Genomic DNA, 19,980 nt, shown 5'->3' on the forward strand with positions numbered 1-19,980 from the left:
GTTTTGCCTTTAGTAATACTTTAAAGGGGTTGTAAGGATTCGTTTTTTATTTTCTAAATAGGTTCCTTTAAGCTAGTGCATTGTTGGTTCACTTACCTTTTCCTTCCATTTCCCTTCTAAATGTTTTTTTTTCTTTGTCTGAATTTCTCACTTCCTGTTTCTCCTCAGTAAGCTGTTCTGGCTGACTAACCCCCAGCCGGCTCGGATGATGGGGGCAAACTAACTGAGGAGAAACAGGAAGTGAGAAATTCAAACAAAGAAAACAAAGAAAAAAAACATTTAGAAGGGAAATGGAAGGAAAAGGTAAGTGAACCAACAATGCACAAGCTTAACCACTTAAGAACCGGACCAATATGCTGCTAAATGACCCAAGGGGTTTTTACAATTCGGCACTGCGTCGCTTTAACAGACAATTGCGCGGTCGTGCGACGTGGCTCCCAAACAAAATTGGCGTCCTTTTTTTCCCCACAAATAGAGCTTTCTTTTGGTGGTATTTGATCACCTCTGCGGTTTTTATTTTTTGCGCTATAAACAAAAATAGAGCGACAATTTTGAAAAAAATGCAATATGTTTTACTTTTTGCTGTAATAAATATCCCCCAAAAACATATACATAACATTTTTTTCCTCAGTTTAGGCCGATACGTATTCTTCTACATATTTTTGGTAAAAAAAATCGCACTAAACGTTTATTGATTGGTTTGTGCAAAATTTATAGCGTTTACAAAATAGGAGATAGTTTTATTGCATTTTTATTAATTTTTTTTTTTTTACTACTAATGGTGGCGATCAGCGATTTTTTTCGTGACTGCGACATTATGGCGGACACTTCGGACAATTTTGATACATTTTTGGGACCATTGTCATTTTCACAGCAAAAAATGCATTTAAATTGCATTGTTTATTGTGAAAATGACAGTTGCAGTTTGGGAGTTAACCACAAGGGGGCGCTGTAGGAGTTAGGGTTCACCTAGTGTGTGTTTACAACTGTAGGGGGGTGTGGCTGTAGGTCTGACGTCATCGATCGAGTCTCCCTATATAAAAGGGATCACTCGATCGATGCAGCCGCCACGGGGAAGCACGGGGAAGCCGTGTTTACATACGGCTCTCCCCGTTCTTCAGCTCTGTGGAGCGATCGCGAGGGGGCGGCTATAAATGAATAGCCGCGCCCTCGTCCCGGATCGCTCCCTGTGGGTTTCCGACCGCCGCATGTAGCGGGGGGGTCCCGATCAGACCCCCGACCCACGTCTAGGCAGGGACGTACAGGTACGCCAATGTGCCTGTACGTGCCATTCTGCCGAAGTACATATACATGCAGCGGTCCGGAAGTGGTTAAAGGAACCTTTTTAGAAAATAAAAAACAAACCTTTAATCTTATGTAGTGATTTTTTCTGTTTGAAAACATGCAGATTGTAGTTATGAATATGTCCACTAGAGAGCACTGCAGATCATTTAATTGTATTTTCAATGCAAAAATGATTTTAACAGGCTCTGCTAGAAAGCAAGAGTTGTTCAACCACTACTAGATTCTTCTGCACATATGCAAATTATTTATATATTTTTTTCAAATTAGACAACATATTTAAAAATTTAGACAACTAATACTAATACATGAATACTAATTATAGCCCGACTCCAATAAAAACATGAAGTTTTGAATAGGGTGAGACAGTGAGGCTGGGTTCACATACACTATTTTACCAAAAGTATTGGGACACCTGCCTTTACAGCACATGAAAAATTAGAGCGGAGACTGCAAACCAGGCTTTCTCGTCCAACATCAGTGCCTGACCTCACAAATGGCTTCTAGAAGAATGGTCAAACATTCCCATAGACACTCCTAAACTTTGTGGACAGCCTTCCTAGAAGAGCTGAAGCTGTTATAGCTGCAAAGGGCGGGGCCAACTCAATATTGAACCCTACGGACTAAAACTGGGATGCCATTAAAGTTCATGTGCGTGTAATGGCAAGTGTCCCAATACTTTTGGTAATATAGTGTATATACAAATTGGATGTGGTTTTTAACCACATCCAGTTCGCTTAACATGCGAATGTGAATTGCTTTCAATGCAGCCGGTTCACACATGTGCGGGGCGGCCGCAGTGCGGTTTCAAAAATGGTCCTGTGCGTATTTGGGTTCCGGTTCAGGTAGAAATTCGCACCTGAACCGGTAAATAAAAACGCACCGGACTGCCGCACTGAAACTGAGGCTGCATATGTGTGAACCCAGCCTAAGGGGTCTTTGTGACACTCAGGGGTCTATTTATAATACATTTGCTGGACAAATGACATACACATTGGTGTAGACTGCATGAATTATGACTGTAATTTCTGTGATAGATAACTTCCTATAATCATCAGCGTTACCAAAATGCAGTATACAGTATTTTCTCATTGAGTTATTTCAGAAAGCTATATTGCATATTAGCCACTAGATGGAGATAACAATCACAGGAATTAAGGGCCAGATTCACAGCGGAGATACGACGGAGTATCTCAGATACTCCATCGTATCTCTCAGGCCTTGTACTCACGGCAGGACATGTCCGATGAAAACGGTCTGCAGACCGTTTCCATCGGACATGTCTGGCCGGGGACTGCCCGGGGACTTCTGTTCGATGGCTATACACACCATCGAACAGAAGCCCGCGCGTAAACATTACGCGGGGCGTGTCCGCGGTGTCGCCGCGTCGATGACGCGGTGTCGCCGCGACAATGACGCGGCGACGTGGGCGGGCCGCCTTAAAAATGCTTCCACGCATGCGTCGAAGTCATTCGACGCATGCGAGGGATGCGGGCGGCAGGACATGTACGGTAGGTCTGTACAGACGACCGTACATGTCCGGGCGGACAGGTTTCCAGCGGACTGTTTTAAAACAAGTCCGGGAAACAGTTGTCCGCTGGAAACCTGTCCGATCCGTCCCAAAATGGTCCGCTCGGGCCAACACACGGCCAAACATGTCTGCTGAAACTGGTCTGCGGACCAGTTTCAGCAGACATGTTTGGTCGTGAGTACGGGGCCTCAGAGTATCTATGTGACTGATTCATAGAATCAGTTACGCATAGATAGCCCTAAGATCCGACAGGTGTAATTGTTTTACACTGTCGGATCTTAGGATGCAATACCGCAGCCGCCGCTGGGGGGAGTTCGCGTCGTATTCCAGCGTCGGGTATGCAAATTAGTAGTTACGGCGATCCACACCGTTTTTTCGCGTTCGCTACGTCGCTGCTAGTCTAGTTTCCCGTCGCAAAGTTAGTCGTCGTTTTAAGGTGCCCTAACTTTACACAGCACACGCATGTGCTGTTTAAAGTATGGCCGTCGTTCCTGTGTCGAAATTTAAAAATGTTTCCTTCTTGCGTAAGACGTCCGGGAATACGGAAGTATGCTACGCACGTCGCCATTCGAAAAAATTACGTCACTTCGCGCAAAGCACGGCGGGAAATTCAAAAGGGAGCATGCGTAGTAGGTCCGGCACGGGAGCGCGCCTAATTTAAATGGCACACGCCCCTTTGAATTACGCGGGCTTACGCCGGAGGCCGTCAGCGTACGTTTTCACGCAAGTGCTTTTTGAAACAGGCACATGCGCTGAAAACTTGCGGCGGTGTAACGTATCTACGATACGTTACGCCGCCGCACTTCTACGTGAATCTGGCCCAAATTTATTACAAAAATTATGGTGAAAATTTGTGTCATTTGTCCAACGAATTCCATAGACCATAGTCCATCTCTGGAGTGAACAAGAGAGGGTGGCTACGTTCATATATACAGCGGGACCATGGAGAATGAACGTAGCCACCAGTGGCGGCTTCTCCATTAGGGGCCGCCTTCCCCCTAATCCATGCACCCGGTCCATAATCTACATGCAAGGCGCCGGACACATGGATATCAATGGCTTTTTTTCTTTATTGAAGCACATGATTAGATCCCGAGGCTCTAATTGGCTTAGAAAAAGGGTGGACTCGGGCACAGAGCACTGCGCCCTGAGCACACCCAGTTGTGTGACATTAGAAAATTAATATTTGCTAACGTCTTCTTGCTTCTCCTCCCGGCCAATCAGGAAGTGGGTACTGAGTCCCGATTGGCCAGGGAGTCTTAGGTCTTGCGACCAATCAGATCTCAGGACCCACTTCCTGTTTGGCTGGGAGGAGAAGCAACGGCCCGGCTCTTCCCTCGGCAAGCTGCAGCAGGTAGAGGGGTGGAGGGGCAGCTTCCAGGAGCCCTACCGCGGATCCAGCACCACCTCCTAAGGTAAGGACATGCTTATTAAGGTAAGAATATATGGCCAGATTCACGTACGGCGGCTTAAAGATGTGCAGGCGTAGCGTATGTAATTTACGTTATGCCGCCGCAAGTTAGAGAAGCAAGTGTTGTATTCACAAAGCACTTGCGTCCTAAGTTACGGCGGCGTAGCGTAAATGTGCCGGCGTAAGCGCGCCTAATTCAAATTGTGAAGAGGTGGGCGTGTTTTATGTAAATAAAGCATGACCCCACGTAAATGACGCTTTGAACGAACGGCGCATGCGCCGTCCGCGGTCGTATCCCAGTGCGCATGCTCCAAATCACGTCGCAAATAGTCAATGCTTTCGACGTGAACGTAACCTACGCCCAGCCCTATTCTGAATCGACTTACGCAAACGACGTGAATTTCAACGGCGGTTCCCGACGTCCATACTTAACATTGGCCGCGCCATCTTTCTGGTGGTTTATCTTTACGCCTGAAAACGCCTTACGTAAACGGCGTATCTTTACTGCGACGGGCGAGCGTACGTTCGTGAATAGGCGTATCTCGCTGATTTACATATTCTAGGCGTAAATCAGCGTACACGCCCCTAGCAGCCAGCGTAAATAGACAGCTAAGATACGACGGCGTAGGAAGGCTTACGCCGCTCGTATCTTAGCAACATTTAAGCGTATCTCAGTTTGAGCATACGCTTAAATGTAGGACGGCGCGGATTCAGAGTTACGACGGCGTATCTACTGATACGCCGGCGTAACTATACCTGAATCTGGCTAATATTTGTTTCTTCTCTTGAATTCTGCTCGTTTTGCAAGACAACTCTCACAAACTCAGGAATCAGGATTTAAAAAAAAAAATCTCCTTTTGCGAAATCCTCGTTAACTACGTGACTCGCAATCCGAGGTTCCACTGTAACTATATTTTGGAAGAAGAAATATGCTGCTGACTAGTCAAGCACAGAGGTGGAAACATGATGCTTTGGGGCTGTTACTCCAATGGGCGGGTCCATGTATTGTAAAATCTTGGATGAGAACCTTCTTCCCTCAGCCAGAACACTGAAGATGGGTCGTGGATGGGTCTTCCAGCATGACAATGACCTAAAACATACCACCATGGCAACAAAGGAGCGGCTCAAGAAGAAGCGCATTAAGGTCATGGAGTGTCCTAACCAGTGAAAATAAGGAGAAAAGCACTCACATAGTCACAGCCGTAGGTAATTTAACGGAACACAAAAAGAAGGGGTACCAACTGGGTAACCCTGGGTCGGACTTTTCATAGTAAAAAATTAGAAAAAAAACTACAATGTTTATTGAAAAAAATACGTAGTATAAAAAAAGAGCTTTAGAAAACAAGTTAAAAATCATATATATTATGGTACATGATATATATTGAGCCCTTGTCCTGTGAACTAGAGAGAGACACAGAACAAAAACAAACGAAACCAGGGCAGTGTTTTGTTTTTAAAATGAATCTGATTGGTTCTGTTAAGTTTTAGACACACAGTAATGACCGCTTAGACAATCATGAAAAGCTCCCAGTACCGTGGTTATAAGGAAACCGACAACCAAGAAGTGTGGAGATCACAGCAGTTTTACAGCAACATCAAAGCAAAAACGAGCAATGAGGACATGAAACCAGTACTGCAGTATGGTAAAGGAAGCTATTTAGCTAAAAAAAAAAATTCCTTTAGTGATCCTTTAACCCCTTCAGCGCCCCCTTGTGGATAACTCCCAAACTGCAATTGTCATTTTCATAGTAAACAATGCATTTTTAATGCATTTTTTGCTGTGAAAGTGACAATGGTCCCAAAAATGTGTCAAAATTGTCCGAAGTGTCCTCCATAATGTCGCAGTCACTAAAAAATCACTGATCGCCGGCATTAGTAGTAAAAAAAAAAAAAATAATAAAAATGCAATAAAACTATCCCCTATTTTGTAAACGCTATTGCGATTTTTTTTTACCAAAAATAGGTAGAAGAATACGTATCGGCCTAAACTGAGGAAAAAATATTTTTTTTATATATTTTTGGGGGATATTTATTATAGCAAAAAGTAAAAAATATTGCATTTTTTTCAAAATCGTCGCTCTATTTTTGTTTATAGCACAAAAAATAAGTGATCAAATACCACCAAAAGAAAGCTCTATTTGTGGGAAAAAAACGACGTCAATTTTGTTTGGGAGCCACGTCGCACGACCGCGCAATTGTCAGTTAAAGCGACGCAGTGCCGAATCGCAAAAACTGGCCAGGTCCTTTAGCTGCCTAAAGGTCTGGGTCTTAAGTGGTTAATAGACGAACAAAAGCCAACTAAAAAAATATCCAAGATATACGGTTTATTACTCCCTTCTGGACCCCTTAGAGAATTAACAGGAATAAAAAAATGGGAAAAGGAAATAGGAAGATCAATATCAGAGATAGAATGGGAAAAAATATTTTCAATAATTCATAAAAACATCTTTAGCGACTAAATACCAAGAAAGAAACTACAACATAGTAATGAGATGGTATTGGAGCCCAGTAGCGTTAAATAAAATAAATAGTGGACAAACAGATATCTGTTGGAGATGTAAGGTCGAAAGGGGGACATATTTGGTATAGTTGTCATTTGGTGAAAAGTTTCTGGGAAAAGGTTCATGAGATATATTAGAAAGTGTCGGGAGTAGAGAGGAATTTAAATATAGATATTTCCCTGCTATCTTTAATTCCAGATACTGTAAAGAGTATTAAGAAAGATATTGTTCACCATATGACAACAGCAGCTAGAACAACAATCGCTCGTAACTGAAGAAATAATAAAAACCCAATTATAATAGAGTGGATTTACGAAATGAACGAAATACAATATATGGAAAGACAGATCAGAGAAGAAGGATATATAAATAGTCAAATGCCAGTAATATGGCAAAAATGGGATGAATTTCGGCTCTCAGAAGGAATGAAACAATATAAATAAAGGGAAAATTAGGAGAAAACATTTAGGGGACAGGTAAAATAAGTAGAAGATGATAGAAAAATGAGTGGGGAAGAGGGGGGAGGTGTTTTCTCTCTTTTTTTTTTTTAATGGTCATTGTGATGAGTGTATGGGGAGGATGGTGGAAATGGGTGTGGATGAATGCTGAAGGGTATTATGTTTTAATGACAAAGAAACTCGTACTCATCAAGATTCGGTATATTGAATATTTTATGTGAACAAGGTATACTGTAAGTGAATCTTGTACAAATGTAAAAGTTTTATATCTGAGAAAAGGTTTAATAAAAAGAAATTGAAAACCCAAAAAGAAAAATACCCTGTGGGAGAATAAGCTGGGTTCATAGATTTCCAAAAACAAGGATTTCATCCAAGAAAGGCTAGCTCCAGTAGTCTGTCGACAGATAGTTAAAAGGGCCAGCTATAGCAATCAATACAAAATCACAGTCAGCTAAACAGCCTGGTAATATACATATATTGTAAATAGTAAAGATAAAAGCGATATCCCAGAAAAGTACCTACTGGTTCATATAAATCAGGGATCGTCACAAAATAGGTTCCAAGCAGAAGTGAGATGAACAAACTTAGGCCCCTTTCAGACTGGGGCAGGAGCTGCGGTGGCGGTATAACGCCGCTAAAAATAGTGGCGCTATACCGCCGGAATTGCCGCGGGTATCAGCCGCTAGCGGTGCGGTATTAACCCCCGCTAGCGGCCGATAAAGAGTTAATATCGCCCGCAATGCGCCTCTATAGAGGCGCATTGCGGGCGGTATTGCCGCGGTTCCCATTGTTTTCAATGGGAAGGAGCGGTATACATGCCGCTCCTCTCACCGCTCCAAAGATGCTGCTGACAGGAGATTTTTTTGTCTCCCGCCAGCGCATCGCCTCAGTGTGAAAGCCCTCGGGCTTTCACATTGAGTCTGCAGTGCAGGAGTTTTTCAGGCGGGATAGCAGCGCTATTTTTAGCGCTTTACCGCCTGAAAAACTCCTCAATGTGAAAGGGGCCTTAGCGAAGGCAGGGAATAAATATGGACAGATGACCGGGAATATAAGGTAGTACAGTGAAACCTCGGTTTACGAGTAACGCCGGTAACGAGCATTTTGAAAGACGAGCAACTTTTAAAAAATCTGACTTAGTGTGCGAGTGTTGTCTCGCAAAACTTGCAGAATTCAAGCTAATAGGGCCTGCAGTACCGCATTTGGCCTAAGGTGCTGGGGCACCGGAGCCGATCGGAAATGCTCAGAAATACTCAGTTTCCGGTGTTTCCGAGCCTTTCTGCGGGTTTACGAGGTCCCAGGCCTTTCCAAGTGTTCCCGAGGCTCTCCGTCACCCCCCCACCTCTGGCCACATGCGGTATTGCATGATATTGAAGTCAATGCAGAACTAATTATTTTTCGTTTCCATTGACTTCTATGGGGAAACTCGCTTTGATATCCGAGTACTTTGGATTACGAGAATTCTCCTGGAACGGATTATGCTCGTAATCCGAGGTTCCACTGTATAAACCTAAAGTCCAAAATGTCTATGTAAAATCAAGGTGTACAGACTCAAATTTACATAGAGTACTGTAATGCAATCCAAACCATATAGGGCCAGATTCAGGTACAAATGTGGCGGCGTAACGTATCGTCTTTACGTTACACCGCCGCAAGTTTTCAGCGCAAGTGCCTGATTCACCAAGCACTTGCGCGTAAACTTTCGGCGGCGTAGCGTAAAGCCGTTCGGCGCAAGCCTGCCTAATTCAAATGGGGCGTGTACCATTTAAATTAGGCGCATTCCCGCGCCGAACGTTCTGCGCATGCTCCGTTTGGAAATTTCCCGCCGTGCTTTGCGCGAAATTACGGCGCCCCGACGTGTTTGTGAATGGCGACGTGCGTAACGTACGCCCAAATTTTTTTTAAATTTGACACGGGAACGACGGCCATACTTTAACATGACTGGTGTAAAGTTAAGCCATGAAAAAGCAGGCTTAACTTTGCGCCGGAAAAAAACGGCTTGCGACGACGTAACGCACGCGAGTACCTTCGTGGATCGGCGTAAAAGCTAATTTGCATACCCGACGCTGGAAAACGACGCGAACTCCACCCAGCGGCGGCCAAAGTATTGCAGCCTAAGATCCGAAGGCGTACGAAGCCGTAAGCCTGTCGGATCTTAGCCAAATGCCGTCGTATCTTGTTTGTGAATGACAAATTAAGATACGACGCAGCAAATTTGAAATATATTTCTTCTGTGAATCTGGCCCATAGTCTTCTAGATTGTAAGCTCTAACGAGCAGGGCCCTCTGATCCCTCCTGTATTGAATTGTATTGTGACTGTACTGTCTTCCCTGATGTAAAGCGCTGCGCAAACTGTTGGCGCTATATAAATCCTGTATAATAATAATAATAGTCCCTTTCAGATGGTCTAAAATAGAAAAAGCAAACAAAAAACGAATTATATAAAAAATCTTCCAAATTATCGGGGATCGCAAAAATATACGCTAATTGATGAGCGCAAAAGGAGCAGCTGTGCTTCTTCTCAGTAAGGAGAAATCTCGGGTGACCCCCTGGGAGAAAGCTGTATACTATTCACAATGTCATTGCGTGGCTGAAGCCTATTTATAGCCCCTTGAAGGAGATGAAAATTGTGCCAAAAACAAACAAAACGGTGACGTCATACATCTGCGCGGAAGTAGAACAACACCAATGGAAAACGTCCCATCACGGCAGACACGCCAGTCGGCGAGAGGCGTTCTGAAGTGTGCGGACGGACCCCAGCAAGGCTCACACACCCACGACACACGCCCCCCCAAAAAGCACCGCCCCCCAGTCGAAACAGTGAGGGCAAACAGGAAGACACCCACAACACATCAACGTCATAAGTAGGGATGAGCTGAACACCCTCCCGGTTTGGTTCGCAGCAGAACATGCAAACAGGCAAAAAATTAGTTTGAACACTGTTAAAGTCTATGGGACACGAACTTGAAAAATCAAAAGTGCTAATTTTAAAAGTTAATATGCAATTTATTGTCATAAAAAGTGTTTGGGGGCCTGGATCCTGCCCCAGGGGACATGTATCAATGCAAAAAAAAAGTTTTAAAAACTGCCTTTTTTTCAGGAGCAGTGATTTTAATAATGCTTAAAGTGAAACAATAAAAGTGAAATATTCCTTTAAATTTTGTACCTGGGGGGTGTCTATAGTGTGCCTGTAAAGTGGCACATTCTTCCCGTGTTTAGAACTGTCCCTGCACAAAATGACATTTCTTAAGGAAAAAAAGTCATTTAAAACTACTCGCGGCTATAATGAATTGTCGGGTCCCAGCAATGTAGATAAAAGTCATTGAAAAAAATTGGCATGGGTTCCCCCCAGTCCATTACCCCAAACCGAAATTTAAAAAAAATGCGTGGGGGTCCCCCCCGAAATTCCATACCAGGCCCTTCAGGTCCGTTATGGATATTTAGGGGAATCCTGCACCAAATTTAACCCTTCAGGTCTGGTATGGATTTTAAGGGCAACCCCGCACCAAAATGATATCAATCATATTTTTTGCAATCCTCGATAATTTGGAGGATTTTTAATATAATTATTTTTTTGTTTGCTTTTTCTATTTTAGACCATCTGAAAGAGACTATATGGTTTGGATTACAGTACAGTACTCTGTCTATGTACATTTGAGTCTGGGCACCTTGAGACTACATAGACATTTTGGACTTTAGGTTTATAGGGCCAAATCCTCAAAAGGGATACGCAGGCGGAACTGCTGTTCAGCCTGCGTATCCCTGTGCCTATCTTTGGAACTGATCCTCAGAAGCAATTTTCCAAAGATAGGCAGAAGATCCGACATCTGTAAGACACTTACACTGTCAGATCTTAGGATGCAGTACCGCATCCGCCGCTGGGGGCATTTCGCGTTGAAATGCCGCCTAGCGTATGCAAATGAGGACTTACGGAGATCCACAAAGCTTTTCAGCTTTGTTTTTTCTGCGTAAGTTTACGTTTGCATACGTAAAATTAGGGATGCTTTTACAAAGTGTAAACTAGTTACACCTTGTAAAAACAGACCTTTTTTTCGATCGCCGCTATTTTTTTTAAATTTTGAATTTTATTTTCGGCGCCTAACTTTTTTTTTACCCGACGCAACTTTATTGTCCCGTCGCAATCCACAAAGCCCGGCGTAACGTAATTTTGCGCGCTACCAGTCGGGAAAATGACGTCACGAGCATGCGCAGTACGGCCGGCGCGGGAGCGCGCCTCATTTAAATTGTCATCGCCCCCTGCAGAAGAGGACCGCCTTGCGCCGGAGACATTTAAGTTACACGGCCGAAAATTTCTAGGTAAGTGCTTTGTGGATCGGGCACTTAGGTAGAAATTTTCCGCCAGTGTAACTTAAATGGTAAAAGTTAAGTTAGGCTACGTTTTTGTGGATTTGCCCCATACTACCTTATATTCCGGTCATCTGTCCATATTTATTTATTTTCTTTGCTAAGTTTGTTCATCTCACTTCTGCTTGGAACCTATTTTGTGACGATCCCTGATTTATATGAGCCAGTAGGTACTTTTCTGGGATATCGCTTTTATCTTTACTATTTACAATATATGTATATTACCAGGCTGTTTAGCTGACTGTGATTTTGTATTGATTGCTATAGCTGGCCTTTTTAACTATCTGTCGACAGACTACTGGAGCTAGCATTTCTTGGATGAAATCCTTGTTTTTGGAAATCTATGAACAAGGCTTATTCCCTTGCAAGGTATCTTTGTTTTTGTACCCATGTGTGCCTTGACTCTTCGTTTGGACAGAATCGTGTTTTTTAACTGCTTGCCGACCAGCGCATGACTATATACGTCGACAGCATTGGTCGGACAGGCAGAAGGACGTGTACGTCCCCTTTTGTGGACGTGCACGCGCCCGTCGCAAGCTCTGTGAGCCTGACCGTGGGTCCCGCGGACTTGACCGCCGCGGGGATACCCGCGATCATCTCGCGGTGAGTTAGAACAGGGAGATGGTGATGTTAACAAGCATCTCCCCGCTCTGCCTAATGACAGTGATCACAACTTCCTGTAATCGGTGATGACTGTCTAGTCACGTGTAGCCCATCCCCCCTACAGTACGAATCACTTACTATGGCACACTTAACCCGTACAGCGCCGCCTAGTGGTTAACCCCTTCACTGCCAGTGTCATTTTCACCGTAATCAGTGCATTTTTATATCACTGATCGCTGTATCAATAACAATGGTCCCATAAATGTGTCAAAAGTGTCCGATGTGTCTGCCAATGTGTCTGCCATATTGTCGCAGTCACGATAAAAATCGCTGATCGCCGATTATTGCATTAATTATTGCATTAATAAAAATGCAATAAAACTATCCCCTATTTTGTAAACGCTATAACTTTTGCGCAAACTGATCAATAAACGCTTATTGCGATTTTTTTTACCAAAAATATGTAGAAGAATACGTATCGGCCTAAACTGAGGAAAGAAAAAACTTTTTTATATATATTTATATTTATTACAGCAAAAAGTAAAAAATATTGCTTTTTTTTTCAAAACTGCCGTTCTATTTTTGTTTATAGCGCAAAAAAATAAAAACCGCATAGGTGAACAATTACCCCCAAAAGAAAGCTCTATTTGTGGGGGAAAAAAGGACGTCAATTTAGTTTGGGAGTCACGTCGGACGACCGCGCAATTGTCAGTTAAAGTGACGTGGTGCCTCCGGTCCCCCGGACCGTTTCCGCGGATAAATCCTCTCGTGTGTACCCGGCCTTAAGGATTCAGAGAAGATCTGTAAAGAAGAGTGGACCAAAATCCCTCCTGAGATGTGCAAACCTGATCACCAACTACAAGAAACGTCTGACCTCTGACCTCTGTGATTGCCAACAAGGGTTTCCCCACCAAGTACTAAGTCATGTTTTTCTTGGTGATCAAATACTTATTTTACTCACTGAACTGCAACTCCATTTATAACATTTGTATTGTGTTTTTTTCTGGATTTTTGGTTGATATTCTGTCTCTATCATTTAAAATACACCTATGATAAAAATGATAGACCTTCATTTCTTTAAGTGGGAAAACTTAGAAAATCTGCAGGGGATCAAATCATTATTTTCCCCAATGTAACTATGTAACTATATACAGTATAACCATGTACTGTAACTGTTTAATTACATAAAAATATGCAACTATATATAAATGTAACTACTGTATATATATATGTAACTATATATAACTACAGTATGTAGCTAAATATAAATGTGTAACTACATATAATTATATAACAATGTAACTATATATATATATATATATATGTATATATATATATATATATATATATATATATATATACATATGTAGCTCTATATAACTGTGTAACTAAATATAATCATGTAACAATGTAAATATATATATATATATTATGTAGCTCTATATAACTGTGTAACTAAATATAATCATGTACTGTAACAATGTAACTATATATAAATGTAACTACTATATATATATATATATATATATATATATATATATATATATATACTGTACCTATGGGCCAGATTCAGGTACAAATGCGGCGGCGTAACTTATCCCGTTTACGTTACACCGCCGCAAGTTTTCGGCGTAAGTGCTTGATTCGCAAAGCACTTGCCTGTAAACTTGCGGTGGTGTAACGTAAAGCCGTCCGGCGCAAGCCCGCCTAATTCAAATGGGGCGTCTACCATTTAAATTAGGCGCGTTCCCACGCCGAACGTTCTGCGCATGCTCCTTTAGGAAATTTCCCGCCGTGCTTTGCGTGTTTTTTGAACGGCGACGTGCGTAACCTACTTTCGTATTCCCGGACGTCTTATGCAAAAAAGAAAAAAAATTGAAATTCGACGCGGGAACGACGGCCATACTTTAACATGGCTGTCTCAAATGTAAGCCATGAAAAAGCAGGCTTAGTTTTGCGACGGGAAAAAACGACTAGTGACGACGTAAGAGAATGCGACAAACGCGCGTACCTTCGTGGATCGCCGTAATCAGCTAAATTGCATACCCGACGCTGGAAAACGACGCAAACTCCACCCAGCGGCCGCCGGAGAATTACACCTACGATCCGTAGGCGCACGAAGCCGTATGCCTGACGGATCTTAGCCAAAAGCCGTTGTATCTTTGTTTGTGAATTACAAATAAAGATACGACGCGGCAAATTTGAAAGTACGCTGGAGTATCAGCAGATACTCCGGCGTACTTTTTCTGTGAATCTGGCCCTATGTTACTATCTATAACAATTCAACTATATAACCATATATAACAATGTGTAACTACATATAATTATGTAACTCTATAAAAGTAACTACTGTATATATAGCTGTAAACATATATAACTATATAAAACAATATAACTATATAGAAATGTAACTACTGTATATATAACTGTAAATATATGTATAACTATATAAAACAATATAACTATGTAACTATATATAACAATATAACTATCCAACTGTGTAACTGTATATAATTACGCAAAAATGTAACTATATATAAATGTAACTACTGTGTATATATAACTATAACTAAATATAACTATGCAGCTAAAAAAAAACGGTGTAGCTACATTATTGTAACTATATAAATGTAACTACTGTATATATAACTGTAAATATACATAACTATGTAGCTAAATATAACTGTGTAACTAAAAATAATTATGTAACAATGTAACTATATATAAATGTAGCTACTGTATAACTGTAACTATATATACTGTAACTATGTAACTATCTATAACAATTCAACTATATAACTATATTTAACAATGTAACTATATAACTGTGGCACTTCATATAATTATGTAACTATATATATAAATGTAACTACTGTATATATAAGTGTAAATAAATATACTGTAACTAAGTAACTATATATAATAATATGACAATATAACTATATATAACTATGTAACTGCATATAATTACAAATTACAATCATTTACAAAGCCATCCACAACTCTTCCCCCGGCTACATCACTAACCTAGTCCCAAAACACCAACCAAACCGCTCTCTTTGGTCCTCCCAAGACCTCCTGCTCTCTAGCTCCGTTGTAACCTCCTCCCATGCTCACCTCCAGGATTTCTCCAGAGCTTCTCCCATCCTTTGGAACTCCCTAGCCCAATCTGTCCGATTGTCCCCTAATCTATCCATATGTAGATCCCTGAAAACTCTTCTCTTTAAAGAAGTCTATCCTGTTTCTAACTAACACTGCTTTACCTCCTCCATCAGCTCATCCCCCACAGCTATTACCTTTTTGTATTATATGACCCTCCCTTTTTAGATTGTAGACTCTAATGAGCAGGGCCCTCTGATTCCTCTTGTACCAAATTGTAATGTCTGCCTTTATTTTGTTAAGCGCTGCGCAAACTGTTGGCGCTATATAAATCCTGTATAATAATAATAATAAAAATATTACGTAACAATGTAACTATATATACATGTAACTACTGTATATATAACTAACTATATATAACTACGTAACCCTTCTTTTACTCTGTGTATTTTTTTAAGTTTGAAAGCCTTTAGGTTTACTTTAACTGTAGAGTTAACCACTTCAATACCGGCCCATTGTCATATGACGTCCACAAAGAACCTCTACCGATCCGGGTGGACGTCATATGACGTCCTGGGCTTTGCGGGGGGATATCTGAATGATGCCTGCAGCTAAAGGCATCATTCAGATATCCTTCTCTTCTGCCGGCGAGTCTGCACAACGTAAGAACGATCATAGTGGCGGTTCCGCCACTAGATCGTTCTTACAGGCGGCGGGAGGGGACACCCCCCCCCTCCCGCCGCCATCCGGTGCTTCTCCGGGCTCTCCCGTGCCATCGGGGGCCCGGAGAACGAATCGTCCGGCGCTGGCAGGAAGCATAGAGATGACTGGTGACCAGATGGTCACCAGTCATCTCTATGACCATCGGAGGACCCGGGCGCTATGTGATGATGTCACACCCGGGTCCCTTTAAGTAAACAAAGCCGCAATTGCGGGTGCTAAGAAACAGTACGCATGAGATCGGTGAATTTTTTTTCACAGATTTCATGCTTTCCAGCCCGGAGGAGAGATGTGCGGTCTTATTGACCCCGCATCTCTCCATAAAGAGGACCTGTCACACACATTCCTATTACAAGGGATGTTTACATTCCTTGTAATAGGAATAAAAGTGATAATAAAAAAATAAAAATAAAAAAAAAAGTAAAAAAATCAATAAATATGTAAAAAAAATAAAAAAAAAATAAAACATTTTTTTTTAACGCCCCTCTCCCCAGTAGCTTGCACGCAGAAGCGAACGCACACGCAAGTCCCGCCGACATATGTAAACGCCGTTTAAACTAGGGTTGTCCTGATACCACTTTTTTAGGACCGAGTACAAGTACCGATACTTTTTTTCAAGTAGTCGCCGATACCGAATACCGATACTTTTTTTAAATGTGTCCCCAAATGCAGCCATGTCCCCCCCATATGCAGCCATGTCCCCCACATATGCAGCCATGTCCCTCTAGCCATGTCCCTCACATATGCAGCCATGTCCCTCTAGCCATGTCCCTCACATATGCAGCCATGTCCCTCTAGCCATGTCCCTCACATATGCAGCCATGTCCCTCTAGCCATGTCCCTCACATATGCAGCCATGTCCCTCTAGCCATGTCCCTCACATATGCAGCCATGTCCCTCTAGCCATGTCCCTCACATATGCAGCCATGTCCCTCTAGCCATGTCCCTCACATATGCAGAAATGTCCCTCTAGCCATGTCCCTCACATATGCAGCCATGTCCCTCTAGCCATGTCCCTCACATATGCAGCCATGTCCCTCACATATGCAGCAATGTCCCTCTAGCCATGTCCCTCACATATGCAGCAATGTCCCTCTAGCCATGTCCCTCGATGCGGCGGCGCGATGCGGCGGCAGCGGCGGGGGGGGAAAGTATTCTATTTAGGTATCGGGGGTATTTGCGCGAGTACGAGTACTCCCGCAAATACTCGGTATCGGTCCCGATACCGATACTGGTATCGGTATCTGGACAACCCTAGTTTAAACCACATATGTGAGATATCGCCGCGTGCGTTAGAGTGCCAGCAACAATTCTAGCACTAGATCTCCTCTGTAAATCTAAACTGGTAACCTGTAAAAAAATTCAAAGCGTTGCCTATGGAGATTTTTAAGTACCGAAGTTTGGCGCCATTCCATGAGTGTGCGCAATTTTAAAGCGTGACATGTTAGGTATCTATTTACTCGGTGTAACATCATCTTTCATATTTTACAAAAAAATTGGGCTAACTTTACTGTTTTGTTATTTTTTTAATTCTTGAAACAATATTTTTCCAAAAAAAAGGCGTTTGAAAAATTATTGTGCAAATACCGTGCAAGATAAAACTTTTCAATGACCGTCGTTTTATTCCCTAGGGTGTCTGCTAAAAAAACATATATAATGTTTGGGGGTTCTGAGTAATTTTCTAGCAAAAAAATTATGATTTGTACATGTAGGAGAGAAGTGCCAGAATAGGCCTGGTATGGAGGTGGGTATAAAAGCCCTGTATGGAAGAGGTTAATATAAGTAAAATAGTCACCGATGTCTTCCTCGCTGCTGCTACTGCTGTGGCTGTGGCTGTGGCTGCCTTTCTTGGCCAGACCCGGCTGCCCCAACACAAGGAGAACGGAGAGAAAGATCAATCGCTTTTCCATGGTAACTCACAATATCAATCTCCCCGACTCTACGAGGTGTTATATATATATATATATATAGGAACAGAGCTGTTTATCAAGTCCGGGGAACATTTACTGAGGGTGGGATCAGGGCCGTATTGCTACTACACCCATCCCGTTCTGACAGCAGGCCCCTTTATTACATATCATAAATGTGAACATAATTGGGTCATTATTTGCTGGTGGAGACAGAGATGTGTGTAGAGGAACACGTCATTTTATATCACTATATAGAAGAGTTTATTCAACTCTAAAATCACGATGGAAGATACAAAAAGACACCAGGCTAATGTTTGCAGTCATCTACCCCTGTCATAGTCATTGCCACTTTAACCACTTCAGCCCCGGACCATATGACCGGGACACTTTTTGCGATTTGGCACTGCGTCGCTTTAACTGACAATTGCGCGGTCCTGCGACGTGGCTCCCAAACAAAATTGGCGTCCTTTTTTCCCCACAAATAGAGCTTTCTTTTGGTGGTATTTGATCACCTCTGCGGTTTTTAGTTTTTGCGCTATAAACAAAAATAGAGCGACAATTTTGAAAAAAAAATTAAATCTGTTTTACTTTTTGCTGTAATAAATATCCCCCAAAAATATATATAAAAAAAAAAAAATTCCTCAGTTTAGGCCGATACGTATTCTTCTACCTATTTTTCGTAAAAAAAAATCGCAATAAGCGTTTATTGATTGGGTTGCGCAAAAGTTATAGCGTCTTCAAAATAGGGGATAGTTTTATAGCATTTTTATTAATATTTTTTTTTTACTAGTAATGGCGGCGATCAGCGATTTTTATCGGTACTGCGACATTATGGCGGACACATCGGACACTTTTGACACATTTTTGGGACCATTGGCATTTTCTTAGCGATCAGCAGTGGCGGAATTATCAGGGTCGCCACAGTCGCAGTTGCGACTGGGACCTGCAGATCCTCCACTTCAGGGCGGCCCGCCACCTGCCCATGTGCAAGTGTGGTCATCATTATGGCTGTGCTAATACCGGGAGGCCCCCCGTGGCTGCGCTGCCTGGCCGTTCGTTCCGCCACGGCGAGGGGGGCTTTCGCCCGCTGAGCAGAGAAAAGACTGGCTCCGAGAGACTCTGCACCGCCCCACTGCCCCGTGGGGCGGGGCGGACACTGAAAAATGAAGTCAGCTGACCAGCTGACACCACTCGAGCAAAGGGGAGGGGCTCTACCCCGGAGGAAATGCATCCCTGGAGGCACGGGGACAGAAGTAAGTGACAAATTGTAGTGCAAACGATCCATCCCCAACCTCCACCACCTCTGCTTCTTACTGGTCCCATCGCTACCCCTCCCATCACTTCTACAACAGAGGTGATGGTGGCTGGGATAGGGATGAGATCAGTGGTGGGGGATGGGATCAGTAAGAGGTAAAGGTGGTGGTGGGAGAGGATGGCACCACCGCTGCCACCCCCCAAGTACCCCCGCTGCCACCCCCCAAGTACCCCCGCTTCCACCCCCTCAACATTACTGTTGCCATCCCCCAAGTACCACTGCTGCCACCCCCCCAAGTACCACTGCTGCCACCCCCCAAGTACCACTGCCACCCCCCAAGTACCACTGCCGCCACCCCGCATGTACCACTGCCGCCACCCCCCATGTACCACTGCCGCCACCCCCCATGTACCACAGCTGCCACCCCCCAAGTACCACAGCTGCCACCCCCCAAGTACCACTGCTGCCACCCCTCAAGTACCACCGCTGCCACCCCCTCAACATCACTGTCACCCCCCCCCCCAAGTACCACCACTGTCACCCCCCCTAAGTACCCCCGCTGCCACCCCCCAAGTACCACCGCTGCCACCCCCAAATACCCCCGCTGCCACCCCCTCAACATCACCGTTGCCATCGCCCAAGTACCACTGCTGCCACCCCCCCAAGTACAATTGGTGCCATCCCCCCCAATTACCACTGCTGTCACCCCCCAGGTACCACTGCTGTCACCCCCCCATGTACCACTGCTGCCACCCCCCCATGTACCACTGATGCCACCCCTCAAGTACCACCGCTGCCACCCCTCAACATCACCGTTGCCACCCCCCC

The 19,980-nt window shown here is 43.4% G+C and overlaps 1 protein-coding gene across 1 annotated transcript in view; it reads right to left on the reverse strand.

Moving 5' to 3' along the window:
• The window catches only part of LOC120927993 (integumentary mucin A.1-like), a 32,088-nt gene extending 14,143 nt beyond the window's left edge, over positions 1 to 17,945 (reverse strand). The window contains exon 1 of the mRNA XM_040339035.1: positions 17,783 to 17,945. Coding sequence (XP_040194969.1) covers positions 17,783 to 17,897 — 115 coding nt within the window. The 5' untranslated portion in view covers positions 17,898 to 17,945. The remainder of the gene's footprint in view (positions 1 to 17,782) is intronic.
• Between the last annotated feature and the right edge of the window lie 2,035 nt (positions 17,946 to 19,980).

The sequence above is a fragment of the Rana temporaria genome, chromosome 2 (genome assembly GCF_905171775.1).
Source record: "Rana temporaria chromosome 2, aRanTem1.1, whole genome shotgun sequence".
In the NCBI taxonomy this organism is placed as follows: Eukaryota; Metazoa; Chordata; class Amphibia; order Anura; family Ranidae; genus Rana; species Rana temporaria.